Source organism: Oncorhynchus gorbuscha, linkage group LG16 (genome assembly GCF_021184085.1).
Source record: "Oncorhynchus gorbuscha isolate QuinsamMale2020 ecotype Even-year linkage group LG16, OgorEven_v1.0, whole genome shotgun sequence".
NCBI classification, from domain to species: domain Eukaryota; kingdom Metazoa; phylum Chordata; class Actinopteri; order Salmoniformes; family Salmonidae; genus Oncorhynchus; species Oncorhynchus gorbuscha.
In genome coordinates this window covers 18,202,594-18,223,753 of record NC_060188.1, presented here as the reverse complement: position 1 = coordinate 18,223,753, position 21,160 = coordinate 18,202,594, and the positions used below count along the sequence as shown (strand labels likewise).

The 21,160-nt window shown below is 40.4% G+C and overlaps 2 protein-coding genes across 4 annotated transcripts; one reads left to right on the top strand and one right to left on the bottom strand.

Annotated features, from left to right (window-relative positions):
* The first annotated feature begins 1,952 nt into the window (after positions 1 to 1,952).
* Positions 1,953 to 10,650, top strand: LOC124000114 (glutaryl-CoA dehydrogenase, mitochondrial-like). Of its 2 annotated transcripts, none has more exons than XM_046306264.1 (12): positions 1,953 to 2,232; positions 2,828 to 2,947; positions 3,076 to 3,111; positions 3,235 to 3,375; positions 3,550 to 3,612; positions 6,557 to 6,727; positions 6,834 to 6,963; positions 8,363 to 8,579; positions 8,697 to 8,800; positions 8,950 to 9,075; positions 9,235 to 9,395; positions 9,654 to 10,650. In XM_046306264.1, the coding sequence occupies exons 2-12, from the start codon at positions 2,845 to 2,847 to the stop codon at positions 9,725 to 9,727; spliced, it is 1,326 nt and encodes a 441-aa protein (XP_046162220.1). In that variant the 5' UTR covers positions 1,953 to 2,232; positions 2,828 to 2,844; the 3' UTR covers positions 9,728 to 10,650. The 2 variants fall into 2 exon arrangements, with proteins under 2 accessions (XP_046162220.1, XP_046162219.1); XM_046306263.1 differs by having other exon boundaries at positions 1,954 to 2,181.
* A 647-nt stretch (positions 10,651 to 11,297) lies between these two features.
* Positions 11,298 to 13,276, bottom strand: LOC124000115 (synaptonemal complex central element protein 2-like). 2 transcript variants are annotated; one of them, XM_046306265.1, is made up of 5 exons: positions 12,881 to 13,276; positions 12,480 to 12,566; positions 12,226 to 12,314; positions 11,935 to 12,151; positions 11,298 to 11,792 (listed from the first exon to the last, which is right to left on the bottom strand). In XM_046306265.1, exons 2-5 carry the CDS (start codon positions 12,561 to 12,563, stop codon positions 11,598 to 11,600), a joined length of 585 nt encoding a protein of 194 aa, XP_046162221.1. In that variant the 5' UTR covers positions 12,564 to 12,566; positions 12,881 to 13,276; the 3' UTR covers positions 11,298 to 11,597. The 2 variants fall into 2 exon arrangements, with proteins under 2 accessions (XP_046162221.1, XP_046162222.1); XM_046306266.1 differs by having other exon boundaries at positions 12,480 to 13,276.
* Between the last annotated feature and the right edge of the window lie 7,884 nt (positions 13,277 to 21,160).

The following is a 21,160-nucleotide window of genomic DNA, read 5'->3' as shown; positions in this document are numbered from 1 at the left end:
AAAATATTATAATTGGTGCCTATCTATCCAACTCAGATGACTGGCAAACAATTACATTACACTTGAAGGCATTCCATTGGCACCATATCAACGTGGCTATTGTTCCAAATGTGTGACTGTCCTGGTAAAAAAAAGTTACATAATTCAGCATAACACCAGGTGACTATACACCATGTCTGTTTGTTTCTGTCTCAGCATGGCTGGTACCTTGAAGGTCTTACCTAAATGGGCATCTATCTCACTGCAGGATTCCTTAGGGCCTTTCAACAGCACACTGCTTCTGCCAAGTGTCACACAGGATTAAAGTGCTTTTTTCCCCAATTATTAATATATTTCATTCTCATTTAGTTACAGACCTTTTTCTAAATGTGGGATGGGGAGTTGCATGTCTGGAATCAACATCTCTTTGCACATTTAATTAACAACAATCATAAACAAACCTTCAATCAGCTTTGTAGAATTGTATATACTCTATCATATTAGTGCATGTTACATTGAGCTCATTACACAAATGCCAATGTGCTGCACTCTACTGGTAAAGTCAGGGCCCAACATCTTAGAATAATATGAAAATGATCCTTATTTTATGATCCAGAGAGAAGGGCAAAGTCATGAAAGTGGTTGCTCAAATAATCAGACTCTAGTGACTTAATGTTTAATTGTTATCTACAGGAAAAACGTTCCAAGTCATAGTCAGTTAATGTATGGAATGATAAATTACAATCGTTTTTATCAGCTTGACAGGTCCATATGCAGTGATGTAAAGTACTTTGTAAAGTTCTACTTAAGTAGTATCTGTACTTTACCGTTACTATTTATATTTTTGACTAGTTTCACTTTTACTTTACATTCCTAAAGAAAATCATGTATTTTTTAATCCATACATAGGGCGGTGCACAATTGGCCCAGCTTCGTCCACGTTTGGCCGGTATAGGTCGTCATTGTAAATAAGAAGTTGTTCTTAACTGGCTTGCCTTGTTAATTAAATAACATTTTAAAAACTTTTTCCCGGACACCCAAAAATACTCCTTATATTTTGAATGCTTAGCAGGACAAGATTTTCCAATTCACTCTGATCTGGAGGACTCACTAAACCCCAATGCTTCATTTATAAATTATTTGTGTGTTAGAGTGTGCCCCTGGCTAATCCACAAATAAAAAATAAATGTAAACAATTATGGCGTCTGGTTTGATTAATATAAGATTTTGAAATGATTTATTCTTTTACTTTTGATACTTTATATTTTTAGCAATTACATTAACTATTGATACTGCCCAATAATGTTGTGTGCTCCTACCATGCTGTGCTGCTGCCATGTTGTTATGTAGTGTTTTTACCATGCTGTGTTGCCATGTGTTGCTGCCATGCTATGTTGTTGTCTTAGGTCTCTTTATGTAGTGTTGTGTTGTCTCTCTTTTAGTGATGTGTGTTTTGGCCTATATTTTTATTCAATTGATTTTACATTTTAATCCCGGTCCTGGTCCCCCATGAGGCTTTTTTTTGCTTTTTGGTAGGCCGTCATTGTAAATACGAATGTGTTGCATAGTTAAATAAAGGTTAAATTTTAAAAAATAAAGAAATACATAAGTATATTTAACACCAATTATTTTAAGTTGTATTTTACTAGGTCACTCTCCCTTTTACTTCAGTCATTTTCTATTAAGGTATCTTTACTTTTACTCAAGTATGACAATTGGGTATTTTTTCCACCACTGTCCCTACGTTCTGAAAATAGTTCTGAACATGAATGTGGTCAATACATGAAAAGAACCCTCTCATAGCCACGCCTTTAATCTGCACGCCCCCGCCAATAAACCAATCAGAGCTTAATCAAAAACTACGCAACAACATGGAGAGACACAAGAAAGCAGCCATAGGGAGTGATTAAATAGAGAAAAAAACGACCAATGCTTTTGCACAAAAAAACATGTTTGAAGTTCATAATAATTTACTTCCCACTATCATTTACATTTGGTTCCAGACATACCATTAACATGTTATTTTATCATACTTAATGTGGATCAACGTAAATTTGCCACACTGAAAATGGCGACAGAACCTAACCATTCCTGACCAACTTTACGCAGGCGCCTGTGTTAACGTTTGTCCTCCTCTACCTTGTCAATTTGGAAAGGACTACCGAGGCCTGGGTCAAGGATCTCCAGCACTGTAAATTACAGGTCAGTCTATGTATTGAAGTTCGCTAATATATTTGGGACATTGATGAAACCGTAAGTTTGTGTTCGTGTCAAGTAAATAAACTCGATACTATGCTTTTACATCTTGATACTAGAGCAAGACTGACTTTCAAGCTAGTCTAGCTAACGTAAACTAACTAATCGTATTCATTTATCTGCATGCAGCATTTTTCTAAATACCTATCTCTTTTAGCTATCACAACTAAAATGTTAACATCAACTAAACGTGGCCAACACACACAGTGAGGTGTGTTAATAGCTGCCAAGTTTCAGTTGCCTGCAGATCATCATTTATCTAGCCATGTACTTTGTAAATAGTTGGGATAGCTACTAGCTAGTGCTAATGTTATCTTGCGTAACAACTTGTCTGCCAACCACCACATCTCTTTTTCAACATTGTCGAAACTGATCACGACTTATTACTCCTCACTTATTACTCCTCAAACTATCCTATGCAGCTACATGAGTTCAATTTGCTAGTTGCTTTCTCCACCTGCTCTCTTAAATTACATAATTGTTAAAAGTTATAACCCATTATGTCTTTGAAATGACAACTATTTGAGTTTGTTGCATTGATTTATGAATTATTTTCTTCTAAAACGTTTTTCTCCTTGTTTCTCTCTCATAGAAATCTAGCTACCCATCATGGCACTGAGAAGCGCTGTGTGCCGTCTGCTGGTCAACCCCCAGAGATGTGCCATCATTTCAGCATCAAGATCTCAGGGATCAGCAGCACCTGCACAAAAGGGTATAACATTACTCAATAATGACCTTGCCATCATGAGAACACAATGGTAGCAGTTTTACAAAGCCATTCATACAATCATCATGCCTCTATTTGTCGGGTGAAGTACTCAATCTGTGTCTTTTCCACAGATGCAGAGAAAGCTAGTGAGAAGAAGGCTAAAGCACGTATGTTGATATCAACTCCTTTCAGATAAATCATACATATATTGCCATTCTACAATTTTTGGGGTCTGATTGCTATTCAATTGTGCTTCTCTGCTCTATGGTCCTTCTCTACTGAACGACCAGCCAAGGTTCAGTTTAACTGGCGGGATGGCCTGGAGCTGGAGGGTCAGCTAACTGAGGACGAGATCATGATCCGAGACTCGTTCCGTGATTACTGTCAGGACAAACTCATGCCCCGCATTCTGATGGCCAACAGAAACGAAGGTGGGTCTGACTTTTGAGACAAACCATCACCTAGCCCATTGAGCTATTTATGCCAATAACCTAGGAAGGAACCCTTAAGGATCAGTTTTGCCCTTTAAGATGGAATGTCAATATTATGAATTTTGTCAGTTATGCAAACCATGTCAACATAACAAGCTGCCTGTTTTGTCTTAGTGTTCCATCGAGACATTGTGTCAGAAATGGGGGAGCTGGGTGTCCTGGGCCCAACTATTAAAGGTGAGTCAATACCTTTGTGATCTGGAGGGTGGCCTTGCCGATATCCTGGACAGTAATAGTTTGAGAACATTCCAAGATTTGAAATACATATACATTACCAGGTAAATCATTTTTTCTATATTTACAATTTAGATCAGCTATGCTGGCCTATGGGGTCCCTTGGGAAACCCAACTAATGAACCATCCAATGATGGGATTTATAAATAAATTATCTGGGCTCTCGAAAGGACTGATCTCCATTAGAGGTTGACCGATTAATCGGCATGGCCGATTTAATTAGGGCCGATTTCATGTTTTCATAACAATCGGTAACCTGTCCTTTTGGACGCCGATTACATTGCAATCATGAGGAAACTGTGTGGCAGGCTGACCACCTGTTACGTGAGTGCAGCGTCAAAAGGACCTTGTGGCTGCAATGAGCCAAGATTAGATGCTAGCTAGTATTAAAATGATCTTATAATAAAACAATCTTCACATAATCACTAGTTAACTACACATGGTTGATATTACTAGGTTAACTAGCTTGTCCTGCGTTGCATATAATCAATGCGGTGCCTGTTAATTTATCGAATCACAGCCTAATTCAACTTCGCCAAACAGGTGATGATTTAGCAAAAGCGCTTTTGCGATAAAAGCACATTCGTTGCACAAATGTTCCTAACCATAAACATCATTGCCTTTTTTTAAATCAATACACAGAAGTATTTTTTTTTAAACCTGCATATTTAGTTGAAATAAATGCATGTTAGCAGGCAATATTAACTAGGGAAATTGTGTCACTTCTCTTGCGTTCATTGCAAGCAGAGTCAGGGTATATGCAACCGTTTGGGCCGCCTGGCTCGTTGCAAATTGTGATTCTTCCTAACAAAGACCGTAGTTAATTTGCCAGAATTTTACATAATTATGACATAACATTGAAGGTTGTGCAATGTAACATAAATATTTAGACTTGTGGTTGCCACCCGTTTGGCAAAATACGGAATGGTTCTGAAAGACTAAATGTTTTGTTTTCTAAATTATAGTTTCCGGATTTGACCATATTAATGACCAAAGGCTCGTATTTCTGTGTGTTTATTATAATTAAGTCTATGATTTGATATTTGATAGAGCAGTCTGAGTGAGTGGGGGGTAGGGAGCAGCAGGCTCGTAAGCATTCATTCAAACCACACTTTACTGCATTTGCGAGCAGCTCTTAGCAATGCTTGAAACACAGCGCTGTTTATGACTTCAAGCCTATCAACTCCCAGGATTAGGCTGGCAATACTAAAGTGCCTATAAGAACATCCAATAGTCAAAAAGGTATATGAAATACAAATGGTATAGAGAGAAATAGTCAACGTGTCATAATTTCTATAATAACTACAACCTTAAACTTCTTAACTGGGAAAATTGAACCACCAGCTTTCATATGTTCTGAGCAAGGAACTTAAGTGTTGAGGATCAGCTGGGTGGAGATGTTGTTACCTACCCCCAGGTGGTGAGGGTAGGTAACAACATCTCCACCCCTCCGATCCTCAACACTGGGGCCCCACAAGGGTGCGTTCTCAGCCCTCTCCTATACTCCCTGTTCACCCATGACTGCATGGCCATGCACGCCTCTAACTCAATCATCAAGTTTGCAGACAACATTACAGTGGTAGGCTTGATTACCAACAATGACGAGACAGCCTACAGGGAGGAGGTGAGGGCCCTCGGAGTGTGGTGTCAGGAAAATAACAGGGGCAGTAGTGGAGAAGGTGGAAAGTTTTAAGTTCCTCGGCGTACACATTACGGACAAACTGAAATGGTCCACCCACACAGACAGCGTTCAACCTCAGGAGGCTGAAGAAATTTGGCTTGTCTCCAAAAACACTCACAAACTCTTACAGATGCACAATCGAGAGCATCCTGTCAGGCTGTATCACCGCCTGGTACGGCAACTGCTCCACCCACGACCGTAAGGCTCTCCAGATGGTAGTGAGGTCTGCACAACGCATCACCGGGGGCAAAGTACTTGCCCTCCAGGACACCGACATCACCCGATGTCACTCATTCTGAGCTAGCTATTAAAAAAGTTTGGTTCACAGATCTTGTTGAATCTGAATAACCCTTTAACTGGAACAGAATATGGAAAAATAAGTCATCCTGTAATCCAAGCCATCAATTTATACATTATAAGTTTGTTCACAGACTGTATTTACCACCAAGAAAATATTTCATGATGAAATTGGCCCCAACTCCATATGCTGTGTGAGTGCCCTGCAGTTATATGCTTCTGGGGCAAAGGTACAAGTGCGATGTGCATGAATGTAAATATTCAATGTTTGGCATATATTATGTTACCTAATGATGATAGCTCCTTGAATCTCTCAATCAATCAGAGATGATTGATGGCTCTTAGATGGCAATCACCCCACTCTCTCCAAGTTCGCCAGTGGATACAGTTACTGCTAGAAGTTATAATTATTGACAGCGAGAATGAATGGTGCTACTCAAGGAACAATTGAGGCTTGGACAAATATACTTGACACTAAACTGTTGAGCGGGATGGGAATGGGTGGGAAACATGGTTGGCTGTTTTTTTTATCACTTAAACTCTATTTCTTACAGTTTTCTTTATTTTAATTTGAGTGACAGCCTACTGGTACATGTTTTAGAAACTTAGAATTTGAAATGGATAATGTACCTGTAAGCCCCCCCGGGGGTTATATCATTCTCTGTAAGCTTTCAAAGAGGGATTTTGTTTTCTGTGAAATGAACTTTAGTCATTTTGATCACAAAATGTTAAAGGCTATTTGTTTTTGAGAATCAACTACATGTGTGATGCCAAAAGAATTCAAATATAGATCATGTAAATTAGATAATTAATTGTAGATTCACTTAATTCCCTTTTAATGTAGGCCTACTGTTTGTTTTGGAGGTTATTGCCTATGATGTGACCTCTCTCCCTCTACACTTTGACCAGGCTATGGCTGTGCTGGGACGAGTTATGTGGCCTACGGTTTGATCGCGAGGGAAGTGGAGAGGGTGGACAGTGGCTACCGCTCTGTCATGAGTGTGCAGTCCTCCTTGGTCATGCACCCTATCTACGCGTACGGTACCGAAGAGCAGAAGGAGAAGTGGCTGCCCAGGCTGGGTAAGGAGGAGGGGACATCCACATCCCTTAAGCCTCATCTTAAATGACGCACAGTCCTGTTTGTATCTGGGTGTATTTGTCCTGTAATGCGTCCTCTACCTCCCAGCTCGTGGAGAGATCCTGGGCTGTTTTGGGTTGACTGAGCCCAACCACGGCAGTGACCCCGGTGGCATGGAGACCCGTGCTAAGTTCAACCCCTCCAGCCGCACCTTCACTCTCACTGGCTCCAAGACCTGGTGAGTAGAACTGGGAGACTGTACTTCACTACATAGTAGTGCTAGGGAGAAAAAATCTATAGTTACATGTCGCAATATTATTTTTGACGATATTGTGTAAATATATATATATATATATAATTTTTGCTAGATGGTGCTAGTTGTCTGTACCTGCACCAAAACTCTGGTATTTTTCATCTTATAGCTTGTTCTCCATCTTCTTTTTAAACAGTGAGCCACCATGTCTTCAGCACTTTTATTTCCTGACTGATCAAAACAAATTTTCTCATGCTTTCTCATCTCTCTGCAGCAGACATATAGTGAGCAATATGTTTGGAACATAATCTTGCAATAAAATCGCAGTATTGAATCACAATACATGAGAATTGCAATACATATTGTATCGTCACCTAAATATCGTGATAGTGTAGCGGGAGGTCCCTTGTAATTCCCAGCCCTACTACATAGTGACGGAAACAGTTCATCACCCCATGAGGACTTCAGGACTGACTGGACAGAGATGTATGTAGCTGGATAGCAGGCATTAGGAGAACCTTGATGTTTAGATGTGATGTACTCAGTGTTTTGTGTGTACCCAGTGCGAAGAACTTTAGAATTGCTTCCTATAAATAGCCAATGGATTATATAACAGAACAAACACCTACAGACCACAAACATTGATGAAGGCTACCTTTGTCTCAACACCTTGGAATGCATTCCTCTACTGATTGAAAAGACTACCTATTCATGAAACATCAAGAATAGGCCACTTCCAAAAATTCTGAAGAATAGGAATATATGGTTTCTATTATACAGAAATCTTTTTGTATTCATTAGAGCAATTTTTAAAATGTATATTTTTATGTATTTTTAAAATAAAAAACCCAAGATCAAGTGGTTTGGCTCTTATCTAAATTGTAAACATTTCACTCTGTAAACTAGTCCACAGGGTGGTGCTGGTCACATATGTTAATGCTAGGTGCATGAATATTAGGTTCCCCTCAGTTCCCCTTTACTCGAGTTTCACAGAGTGTTATGATTCTGAACTGAGAGACGTCAGCAGTGACTGAACTGGACTTTGTGGTTGTATACTTAACCATTGAGTGCATTGGCCCTCACATTGCGTAAGCTTAACACTGAATAAATACATGTTAATTGGTAACCTGGGCCTGTAGTTCATGTTTTATATAGTTAATGTAACACTGTTTCCTCTGGGGAAATGCAGCTTCAACAACTTCAACAAAATGCTTAGTTTGACATTGAGTACGTGGTTCTGTTCAATTCTCCCATCACGTCTTGTGAAACTTATGCAAAACTGTCCTCATATAGCCCTAGAAACCAGGCTCACTCTGTAGCATACTGATAAAATTGCTCCTCCCTAAATTACAATGACTTCCCTCATCTCCTTCACCTTCGTCAGGATCACCAACTCCCCTGTGGCGGACATTGCTGTGGTCTGGGCCAAGTGTGACGATGGGAAGGTGTGTGGCTTCATCCTGGAGCGCGGTATGAAGGGCTTCACCACACCCAAGATCGAGGGCAAGTTCTCTCTGAGGGCGTCTGCCACTGGCATGATCATCATGGACGAGGTGGAGGTTCCTGAGGAGAACATGCTGCCCAAAGTCTCTGGCCTGGGGGTGAGTAGAGGCCAGGATACCGCTCTCATGTACTGACTTTTATGTGGATGGCCAGACTTTCTTATAATGCTGTTTAACCTTGTTGGTATATAAACGTTTTGTCCTCTTTGGCTCTAGGGTCCCTTTGGTTGCCTGAACAATGCCCGGTATGGCATCGCCTGGGGTTCACTAGGTGCTGCAGAGTTCTGCTTCCACGCGGCTCGTCAGTACACACTAGACAGGTGAGGATTCTGCGGCTACTATTGGTATGGGATGTTTTGGATGAGCAGGACCGAGAAAAAGTCTGTAGCTCTTGAATCTTATTTTGTTTTCTCAGCTTTTCTGAGTGAACTGAAGATGTTCTGCTACTCATGATATTTGTTAATCTCAGAATCCAGTTTGGAGTACCCCTGGCCAGAAACCAGTTGATGCAGAAAAAGATGGCCGACATGTTGACAGAAATCACCATTGGTCTGCAGGCCTGTCTACAGCTGGGGAGACTCATCGACGCCAAAAAGTAAGAGGGAACTGGAAATGATGTGACCTAATTGTCTTGTAGTGTGACACCACCTTTTAACAAATAACTACACACAATAGGGGAAGTACAATTTCAGGTTGTTTCAGAGTGAATAGAACCTGAGGAGACTTATCTCATATGTCTTCTCTCCTCCCTCAGGGCAGCCCCTGAGATGATCTCTATGCTAAAGAGGAACAGCTGTGGGAAGTCCCTGGACATCGCCCGGCAGGCCAGAGACATGCTGGGAGGAAACGGCATCTCTGACGAGTACCACATCATCCGCCATGTTATGAACCTGGAGGCCGTCAACACATACGAAGGTGAGGAGAAAGAAGGCCATAACCAGGTCTAAGGATATGGATGTGGAAGCAAAACTCTTTTATCGTGGTTTATTTCCTCACCAGTAGAGGTCAGTAATGTCATTTACAATAAATAAATAGGTCATATGGGAAAACCATTGAACTTTCCACAATATTTTCAAATGAGAAAAAAAAATGTCTCTCCCCTTATATAGTTGCTCAACTTCAGCAACAGCACTGTTCCACATGGTTCCTTATATTGTTTTCTTTGTCTTCCAGGTACCCATGACATCCATGCCCTGATTCTGGGCAGAGCCATCACTGGACTGCAGTCTTTCACTGTTAATAACTAACTGCCTGCTGCTAGTGCTCAAACAGACCACTATCAGAAACCTCAAGTCAATCTGTTCCTTAAACAAAGGACAAGTAGTTCTACACTGCTTTAATGGCTTGTCTTCTACAGTAACACTAATGCTAATGTTTCCTCTCTCTTGAGTTTGTAGATTATGGGCTGGTTTTCTGGACACAGATTAAGCTTGGTCCTGGACTAAAAAGCATGCTCAATGGAGAATCTCGATTGAAATGGCTTTTTAGACCAGGACTAGGCTTAGTCTGTGTCCGGGAAACCAGTCCTAAATCTTTATTTTATGCGAATGACCAGGTCGGGTATTAAAGGCAAGTCTATCATCGATCTCATGGACAATTCATGAGTGTAATTATTTCAACTTGAAAAACAAAGCTATTTTTCTACTCTCATAAAACCCTAGTACTTACTGGTTTGTTTGGACAATTTCTGTCTAGAATGTGTTTGAAATAGTTTACTATACGGTGGAAGTTGAAATGGTTCCGAATGAATCGCTTGTTTCCTCACAGCATTTGTAGTAAAATGGTTTTTGGACAAACATTGTAAAATGAGGTCATGATCCATACGTATGTCCTGAGTTTTTAGAACTGTTATGGTACAAATGACCAGTTATTGAATGCCAAATAATTGATACTGCATGTACTGTTAGAGTTAGGGGGAAAAAAGTTAAATCAATTGAAGTTAAATTAAGTAAATAAATGAAAGCAGTTTAAATAATCATGCCGTTGTATTTGTGACCATTTAGGCAGATCTGAGAAATGTGTATTTGGGGTATTCCATGAAGTGTATTTTGTGTCCCTTTGATATAGAAATTATGCACCACTATTGAATTTTAAAAGCCTGTTACATTAAATGAAGTGCCCTTTAATATAGATCACACGGAGTATTCAATAAATCAGATTTCTATTATGACTCGCTAAATGGCCTATATTCAGTACGTTGACATGCTCCTCTGTGCACTGACTTCTGGAAGATTTTAACGCACTTAAAATCAAAAGTTTTCCCCATCAACTGAAGTTGTTATTTTGTTGCTTTGACAAGGTCATTTGCAAATACTTATTTAATGTGATTTGTGATTTATCTGTACATTAAGGTCAATACTTATGTGAACTGAACTCTTAAATTTCTAAACATTGAACATCTAATAGTCAAATCATAGTGTTAAAGTAGATTCTACTCTTTTTGGACATTTTCTGGTGTTTTGTGATGGAAAACTGAGTGGGTCGAGAATAACACGTCAACCCCGTTACCCATGGATAGACAGGCTAGAAATGTTTTAACAATTTTAATGTTGGGTGAAGCTTGCATTCAATTGCCACTGTTGCACACAAGCTTCCATTCCCCCTGTCACAAGGGATTTTATAGCTGTTTTAAGAAGTCATCAACCCTGTTACTTTATTTGGCACTTAATATGCCCTTACTATAGTAATTTTTATTTGACATCTTTTGATAGAAAAACTTTCTTTAATGAAGTTCTCTGCTCTTTGACAGCATGTTCAAAAAATAATAATTATACCAAGTTACACTTCTCCAAAGGCAGCGAATTGGTGGACCGACCCATAGGCATTAAGGTGAATGTTTTTGATTCTAAACTGGGCACAAACCTATATTCTGACCCATTTAAATATGTTCTATAATGCTATTTTGTGATGGGTATGAACAAAAAATATCCACACTAGTTATGTAATCATTTTTATAAACAAAAGCTTCCAACACCCACTCAGTTTACAACCACTGTTTTATGTTATATTTGACATATACCACTGTCAAACAAACAAGGCATTGCTTTAATTATTCCAGACCTCCCAGAAGTTGGGATGCTATTAGGCAGTTCAAATAAATTCATGGCTGGGTAGATGTCAGTTCTTAGCTGTCTGCTGCAGGCTGTTGTTAATGGCTGATAAGGTCTGACTGGCTCCCTGCAGCTCCATACTGAGCTGACTGCACCGCTCCAGAACCTCAGACAGCTCCTGCAGATTGGCCTCCATCCCACGGCCATGTTCCTCATAGCTGCTGAACATCTGCTCCTTCACCTGTTGGCACACCTCACTCACCTGGGGAGGAACCCACACGCGCACTAGTCACAGTCACTCTCCTTCACATAAACATTAGGCTAGACTCAATCTAAATGCATTCTTTTTTAACTACCAAAAAATATGACCATGTGCTTTTTACTCAATAGTAGGACAGTGATACCTTATTCATTAACTTGTTCTCGAAGGTGGTCATGATTTCCTGGTCCATGGCTCGGCTCTGGTTGATTCGCTCTATCAGATCCTGGGCCTTCTTCCCTATTTCCTCTATCGTTGAACTGAGAACAGTTGTAGCCCCCTCACCTGGGCGCTCGCTGGAGATACTGTTGTGTACGTCACGTCTATTGGATATGTTTGAAATGTCGATGCCGGAGTCCTCACTTCCATTAAAATAAAAACGTTAAATACTTAACAGAACACAATGAATAATACTTTAAACCCAGTAACGCCATACCTTTGCTGTCCATGGCTTTCGTCCAGTGTCACAAACGAAAATGTCTCATCGGGGATGTCCTGTTCTGGCCGATGTCCTTGTTCAGGGTCCTAAGAATACAGGGATAAATGTCAATCAAACCATAACATTTTCTGATCCCTGTAATATACATTGACAATGTGTACAGTTGTCAAAAATAAGTAGCAAATGATTCAAAGGTGCAAGATCTCAGTCATTCAGAGTTGAGCTGGACAGTCATATTTTCCTTAATTTACCTTGGGTGATGAAGGATGATGATGACAAGGTTTTGGTGTAGACTGAAAGGTAGGTGCTGGCTTTCCAAAGAGGAGCTGGGACATTTTCTATGAGCAAAATGTTGCATAGGAAAAATAAATGCAACCGGTATGGAAGTTAGATCATTCTGTAACAACTCAACCAAACCACTTTCTCTAACCTTCTCTGACTCAACTACTTTAACGTTACATTGGGCTATGCTGGCCAGCTAGCCTAGCTAGGCATAATGCTAACACTTCAGACTGATCTGATCATGACAAAACCAAATAGGTATCCAGTCTCGAGTTTTGTCAAGGGCAAATCATGTGGTGGTAACCAAAATATTAGGAATATTTAGCGAAACTCCATTGGAAACAACAAAATACTGTTGCTGGCTACTTACCAAAAAGAATATGTATATTATTCAGTTGCACTGTGTCATAAAAGTTTTCGTCAGAACTGTCTGGCCACCTCGAAAATTGCGCGCGAAAACGGGTTCTGGAGGACACGTGCTGTGAACTGGTTAGTTGTCAACGTAGATTCGGAACAATACTGTATCGTGCACCAACACGCATTCTGAATGATTGAATGCATATTCTTTAAAACAATTATCAAAGAAACACATTTTTATCATCAAAAATGACATATTCAAATGAATTGTCAGCTGTGAGGCTGGGGTCCGGTCAAGACAGTGGGAGAAAAACATTTACAGTCGAAGTCGGAAGTTTACATACACCTTACCTTAGCCAAATACATTTAAATTCAGTTTTTCACAATTCCTGACATTTCATCCTAGTAAAAATTCCCGGTCTTAGGTCAGTTAGGATTAACACTTTTTATTGTAAGAATGTGAAATGTCAGAATAATAGTAGAGAGTATGATTTATTTAAGCTTTTATCACATTCCCTGTGGGTCTGAAGTTTACATACACTCAATTAGTATTTGGTAGCATTGCCTTTAAATTGTTTAACTTGGGTCAAACGTTCAGGTATCCTTCCACAAGCTTCCCATAATAAGTTGGGTGAATTTTGGCCCATTCCTCCTGACAGAGCTGGTGTAACTGAGTCAGGTTTGTAGGCCTCCTTTCTCACACACTCTTTTTCAGTTCTGCCCACATATTTTCTATGGGATTGGGGTCAGGGCTTTGTGATGACCACTCCAATACCTTGACTTTGTTGTCCTTAAACCATTTTGCCACAACTTTGGATGTATGCTTGGGGTCATTGTTCATTTGGAAAACCCATTTGCGACCAAGCTTTAACTTTCTAACTGATGTCTTGAGATGTTGCTTCAATATATCCACCTAATTTTCCTCCCTCATGATGCCATTGTAGGAGAGTTAAAAAGGTTTTTCCATCCAACTTCCAACAAATTATTAGAAAAGTACACAACGCAGAACAGAACAACCAGATTGAGGGTCAGTGGCAAAAACCTGTGAACAGTTCAGACAGATGGGGGAAGTCAGATCGATATGATTGCCAGTTACTTTATTTTTGGTGTCTATTTTTAACTGTTGCGCTACTGGTGCTGCCTGTTGATGTTCGGTAGGCAGCTACAGTAGCTGAATAATGTTAACATCTTCGGGTTGTGTTTCATTAAATGTATTTTATTTCATCTGGGTGCTTGCGTCACCTACTAACACCCTGGTACCACCCGTAGCTTCCGTTCTCCTCAGTCCAACAAAACACAGAGTAAGAACAACTTGTCAGATGGTGCATTGGAGACTGATGTGTTCCTGTCCTGTCTTTTCACGATACTATTGCAGATCAACATAAAAGCCAAAAAGACAGCCATGGTGTTGCTCTTCATTTCTTGGTTCTCCTGTGGTACATATAAGACCCGCTACACCATCTAGTTTGTGAAGTGCACACGTCCCTCCTGCAGCAAAAAGCACCCCCACAACATGATGCTGCCTCCCCCGTGCTTCACGGTTGGAATGGTGTTCTTCCGCTTGCAAGCCTCCCCCTTTTTCCTCCAATCATTATGGACAAACAGTTATTTTTTGTTTCATCAGACCAGACAACATTTCTCCAAAAAGTAAGATCTTTGTCCCCATGTGCAGTTGCAAACCATAGTCTGGCTTTTTAATGGCGGTTTCGGAGCAGTGGTTTCTTTCTTGCTGAGCGGCCTTTCAGGTTCTGTCGATATAGGACTCGTTTTACTGTGGATATAGATACCTTTTTACCTGTTTCCTCCAGCATCTTCACAAGGTCCTTTGCTGTCGTTCTGGGATCGATTTGCACTTTTCGCACCAAAGTACGTTCATCTCTAGGAGACAGAACGCGTCTCCTTCCTGAGCGGTATGACGGCTGCGTGGTCCCATGGTGTTGATGCTTGCATACTATTGTTTGTACATATGAATATGGTACCTTCAGGGAAATTGGTCCCAGGGATGAACCAGACTTGTAGAAGTCTACTATTTTTTTCTGAGGTCTTGTCTGATTTCTTTAGATTTTCCCATGATGTCAAGCAAAGAGGCACTGGGTTTGAAGGTAGGCCTTGAAATACATCCACAGGTACACCTCCAATTGACTCAAATTATGTCAATTAGCCTATCAGAAGCTTCTAAAGCCATGACATCATTTTCTGGAATTTTCCAAGCTGTTTAAAGGCACAGTCAACTTAGTGTATGAAACTTCTGACCCACTGGAATTGTGATACAGTGAATTAAGTGAACTAGTGTGTCTGTAAACAATTGTTGGAAAAATTACTTGTGTCATGCACAAAGTAGATGTCCTAAATGACTTACCAAAACTATAGTTTGTTGACAAGAAATTTGTGGTGGTTGAAAAATGAGTTTTAATGACTCCAACCTAAGTGTTTGTAAACTTCCGACTTCAACTGTAGCTAGAGCACCAGAGACTAGGTATTTTCAGGATGAACTTTGTGTGATCAAACAAACTTTAAAGTACATCCATCTGAGCTCAGCCATTGTGGAAATGTTTTGATATCTGGGGATTAGGCCTACTGAGGTAATGCCAGTGGGATTTAAACAGAAGTGATCAGCAAACTGAAAAAAAGAGAAAAGGAGAGGAGGAGACAGGAAGAGGTTAAAACAACGTCAAACTAAGGGCTGAATTTCATGTTCCTAGGATAGACAAACACCTAACTTCAGAAGGGTGAACAGGAAGATGCTGAGGAGATAGGAAGATATAGGCTCAATAGAACTATCATGCTGCACATGTGCAGTAGCTTAATCTGCTTTGGCGACTTTGACGCAATGTCTGGGTCAAACTGATTGATGAGCGTTGTTGTATTGCAAGAATGCCATAGCAAACACTGGAAATGTGTATTTGGCTGGGTCATCCACACAGTGATTTGTTCTGGCAGGGGCTCAGCGGTAATTTAACCCATGCAGTGTCCTTTCAGTTCCATTCCGAGTAAAGCAGATTCAATCCGGACCATGGAAGAATCGTGTTATAGCGCGCTTGACATTTAAAAGGTAACTTCCAGTTCAGCCGAAATATGCAGCGTTCACCTTGAATGTCGTCTCTGCGAACGCAGAAACATTTCCTTTCAAAGGTGCATTGCCGAAAGGGTTGAAGGATTGATCGTATTGAATCTCGGCCTAACACCCTTTATATCTCAACATACCATAGCCTACTAGGTGTGTCTGATGTGCATTCTTTCATTTATTTAGAGGCTTCTATGTGAAAGAAGTGATTCGCAAACTGGAATTCCACACCCAACACCTCTCAAACATCTCTGCACAGATAGTCTACAGGCACGCAGAAAGAGGGGGGGGGGGGTATATTGGTCCGCTAAAACACTACTAGTAAAGGCCCAGTGCACTACTTCTGTGAAAAATAACGAAAGCAGGTGGCATGTGCATTCACATACACACGTACATGAAGTATACACAATATGTAGATATATTGGGCCAACAGAACAAAACGTTGTCAAAGTTCAGGAGATAATCTCTGGAGGTATTCCAGTGGCTCTAGCAGTTTAAATCCATCAGGAAATGAAGGACATGGGGTGGTCAGATAAAGGCTTGTCTCATAGAGGGAATAAAACCTCTAATCTCTTCAGATTCTGCTTCCTTGCATGTCTACTGCTGCTTTGAAAATGGGGAATTATGAAACAGATAAATCCCATACATGCCCAAGCCTGCTCTCTACCTAAGGAAATAGAAGTCAGTCACTGAACATGAACCAGTGTAGCTCCTATTTTGGTAGAAATTATTCGTAGCGTAATAATAATAATAATACATTTATTTGATAGGGACAGTCTATATTTACACATTGAGGCCATGAACTGTATGCGTTTCAAAATCTTCTAACAATTAGCGCTTACAAATACAAATCTAGTCTATGGTGGGAAAGCATTAAAGGCCAAAAGGCTTTTTCATTTATGTGCCCTGAATTATTCCCGGCGGAGAAGTATATTCCCTCTAAAACAATCGAGTGGAGATGAACAACTACATGTTTTAAAGATGAAAGTAGGTTTATATTGAATAGGAAATGTCTACAATATTTCATAAACAACATGGATTAAACAAATTCGTCCACTACATGCGATCGTGTGTCGATTAACTCCTGATAACTCCGATTAACTCCTGATAATCTCCTGTAAAGGTTCTAATTGGCATGATTTTCACGCCATGAGTCCTTAGTACATTTAAGGAGACATCATTTCTTGGTAATGTAAATCCATCAACTATAGAATTAAGGGAACATTATCAACTACATCTAGCTGATACAGGTTGGCTGTTTAAGTGGAGGCTGGATAAAGTTTATCCCTTGAGTGATGAACAGTGGGCGGTCTAGGAATAGAACTGTTTCCTACCGCGTGAAAATTGGTTGGGTTCATTACAGAACCAAGGACAGAGACAGAGGGATGACAAAGAAGCGTGTCAAAGGAAAACTCCAGGGGGACTGATTTATGAACATGGAAATTAATTTCAGATGGACATCCAAAAGTTCTCTCCCAATTAGGGACCTTTAAAAAAATCTAAGCAAAGACAGTTTCATCAAAACAGCGGTCGTCCAAAATCAAGGTAAGCAGCTAACGCTTGTACTGTCAAAATTGTATTGAAATCGTTTTGAAGTAATATCTCCATAAATTAAACTACATTTGGTGGAGATATTAACATATATACATGTTTCATGCTTTTCAATCCCCTTTAGGATCATTCGAACTGAGACATCAAAGAAGTTGAGACTTGAGTGTTGCACGGATTCAAGACTCACCACCAATCAAGTCCTTGTCTTGGTGTTGGGGGGGATTGCCTTTCCGGAGCATCAGCGGGTTTATCATCATTAGAGCTATATCGTTTAGGCTACTTTTCCATAATGAATGCCCTCAATTTCACCAGTTTTAATTTCAATGATGAGGCACATGCTTCCCCACTAGTCTACAAATTCGACGTACTAGTCGGGACGGAAGACCCTCTGTACAAGGAATATAAACCGGCAGTCCGGGACCTCATTCCGTTGCCAAAGGCAGTTGTCTACCTGCTGATTGCAGCACTGGTAGTGGTAGGAGTCGCCTATGCTATAGTTGGACATCTGATCAAGGACCTGGCCCTTGATATAACAGGTATGAACTTAAAATGTTCGAAAATCAGGTGGAAATATAACTAATCTATGTAGTTGTTAGGCTGATCCATTGCAATGTATAAGTGTACCAAATAACTTGTGTCAAATAGGCATAAGCCTAAGCTTTTCTATGCAAAATGGCAACATGACTAGCTAACACAGAGATGATCAGGGGCACTAGTCCTGAAGGAAATGTACTTATCTCCAGTGTCCCCTCTGTTTACCCCTTTCATCAGAATGTCTTCTTGGCCCCACTGACGAGGACCTAGAGAAGAACAGAAATCCGGAGTGCTTCATTGCCAGACACCCCCCCATAGTCCTGACCCACAATGCTTTCCACGTGTGGGACACAGATGATGTGGGCTTCCCCATGCCCCTGGATGAGAGCCCCCCGGGCAGCCCTTTGCTGTTTCCTACAATCCCCTACATCCCCTTCTTCCCCACCCATGGCACTGGCAACAACAGCCCTGCTGCCCTGGCCATAGACAGCAGCCCCTGGCCTGTGTACTCTAACTCCCTCCCCAGCGAGATTTGAAATGAGCCAGCACCAACTCCCTCCAGCCCTTTGGTCACTGGTTGATTCTGATTACACCAAGCTCGTCACAGGACTCAACAGACCTACTTAAGGTTATTAACAAGACAACTAAATGGGTTGAAATGTTAACACCACACAGCAACCAAAGCTTTACAAAGGAGTTTTTGAAGACAACTTTCATGCTGGTGCTATACAGTATCATCCTGTACTGACACGTAGAATTGTCTACTGCAGGGTTTCTTAATTAAACTATGGGTTGGGACCTTGAGTGGGCCCTGGGTATGTGAAAGGAGGGTCATGAGTTATGAGGATACATCTACAATCACGCACTATTTATTCTTAATTTGGGTCATGGGAGGATGGTCAATTTCTCAGTTGCGTCTCGAGCTGAAAAAGTTTAATAACCCCTGGTCTACTGAATGGACCCTGTGCAGGACAGGGGTTAATCAATGGCTATTGCCATGAGATGATGATGTGCAACACATTCAAAATGATCCAGACTGATCCCATGGAAAAGGATTTGCCATGTTTCATCCCAAACCTATAACCATCAGCTGCCTACACCAGCCCCCTTTCTTAAATAACATTTAAATACTGCTTCAGTATCCATCAAAACATGGAGACTTGGGGGCCTCTAAAAACTGCTATTCCTCTGTAATATAAATGTTGCTTCATTTCAAGATCAAAGTCAAATGATCAAAGGGAAATAATGAGACCTATAGGGTAAAGGCTAAACAAGGGAACTGATTATTGCTAAATCTTAACCAAGCTACTTTAAATAAAACTTTCAGCAAGTCTCTCAGGACTTGGTAGATCATGTTTTGATGAACTCCTAAATGTATTAATCATTGACTTGACGAAATGTCCGATTTACTGATCAATGCAAAGCATTGCATTCATGGTGATATATGTGGAACTGTGTGCAAAATGACTCCCAGATGTGGCTTTGGAGTTTAAATGAGAGTATGAGGGTGAACACGATTAAGGACCAGCTAATAGGTTTGTCCACTGGTTGTGCCAACTGGAATTTGACTTTACTGTCTGTATCTTCAGAACATGAAAAGGGACTACAATTATACAGTACCACATCAAAGCTGAGATGTTCAATGAAGTAGTAAATATTTGTACCAAGTTCAAACTAAATGGCTATTACATCGATTGTTATTATTGATTTGGGTATGTAGTGTAACTTTTGCAAGTTAGAAACTGCAAACATGATATTATGCAGCGGAACACACAGAATCAGATTGCACAGGATAAAAAATATATATTTAAATTGAAATTTGCATATAAAACTGGATACAAATACCTATGAAGCATCCCAGTGCTTTTGAGGATAGTTAGTACCTGGTAGGATGAAACTGAAGTATGTTCCAACTAGAATTAGAGGTTCTACAGAGAAACTTGGTTGATCTGTTCTGTCTATATATTGTTTTGTTCTGGGGAACCCTTAGCTTGGACTCCCAGACTCTGGTTTAAAATGTTATTTCCAGACGTTGAAGGATTAGCTGAACAGAAAGACTTAAGGAGTTCCTGCATTTGATTAAGTAAACAACCTTTAATCCTGTCGGTCCATTATTGCAGCAGACACAGGATTTCCCAGTATTGGCAGAGCACGCAACATCATTCTCTTTGTCACAAACTTTCAACAGCATCTATTATGTGCCCTCAAGTCAGCCTCAATAGCATGCAAGGTTTTTTAAAGACTCCAGAATTCAGAAATTCAGCTCCATGTAAGCGTCTAAAGACAGCACAGGATGCTCAGGCAGACTTGCATGTACCACAACGTCGCTGTGCCAGGTTCATTCAGGAGAAGCTATTCCAGTGAAGTGATTACACATGGCTGAAGTACAACGTCAATATTGCTCCTCAGAAGGATACTGATTTGCATTACAACGTACAGTCTCAGTATTTCAGACTACGGAAGACTTAACTAATACATAACAGAAGAGTGTAGAACATCTCTTCGCAACAGCAAATTTATTCAGCATCTTGCAGGGATTGGGGATGAACTAGGCTACCAGAAAAAAACAACGTGTCGTTGCCTAAAACAAACTAACAGGAAGACTTGACTCTTTATTTAGTACCATATTAAGATATTTTAGGTTACACTTACAACCAAAGTGCTCTAATGTGTTAATTATCTCCTGTGCGCAGAGCTAAAAATCTACCCTGTGTACGATAATATAATATAATATATGCCATTTAGCAGACGCTTTTATCCAAAGCGACTTACAGTCATGTGTGCATACATTCTACGTATGGGTGGTCCCGGGGATCGAACCCACTACCCTGGCGTTACAAGCGCCATGCTCTACCAACTGAGCTACAGAAGGACCGATGACGATGACATGAGACTTAGAGGCGATGAACGTGATTTGTAATTCCACCTTCAATGGAATGACACAAATAACTCCTAAATCCTCTGGGCTAAACCTTGGCACACATCATTCAACATGCCAATCCACGTTACGCACCAGCCACAACAAGATTGAGGAAAACAAGAATGTTCTTCTGGCAGGTTTAAAACCGGATCTGGCACAGCCAGAATAGAATAACAAAAGCTCAGCATTACCAATGGTAATTACATTAGACTTGACGACATAAA

Coding starts and splice junctions, on each gene's coding strand:
- LOC124000114 (XM_046306264.1), top strand. CDS start 2,845: ATGGCACTGAGAAGCGCTGTGTGCCGTCTGCTGGTCAACCCCCAGAGA. Junction 6,964..8,362: donor CTCACTGGCTCCAAGACCTG/GTGAGTAGAACT, acceptor CACCTTCGTCAG/GATCACCAACTCCCCTGTGG. Junction 8,801..8,949: donor CGTCAGTACACACTAGACAG/GTGAGGATTCTG, acceptor TGTTAATCTCAG/AATCCAGTTTGGAGTACCCC.
- LOC124000115 (XM_046306266.1), bottom strand. CDS start 12,563: ATGTCCCAGCTCCTCTTTGGAAAGCCAGCACCTACCTTTCAGTCTACA. Junction 12,315..12,479: donor ATCATCCTTCATCACCCAAG/GTAAATTAAGGA, acceptor CTGTATTCTTAG/GACCCTGAACAAGGACATCG. Junction 12,152..12,225: donor GAAAGCCATGGACAGCAAAG/GTATGGCGTTAC, acceptor TTTTAATGGAAG/TGAGGACTCCGGCATCGACA.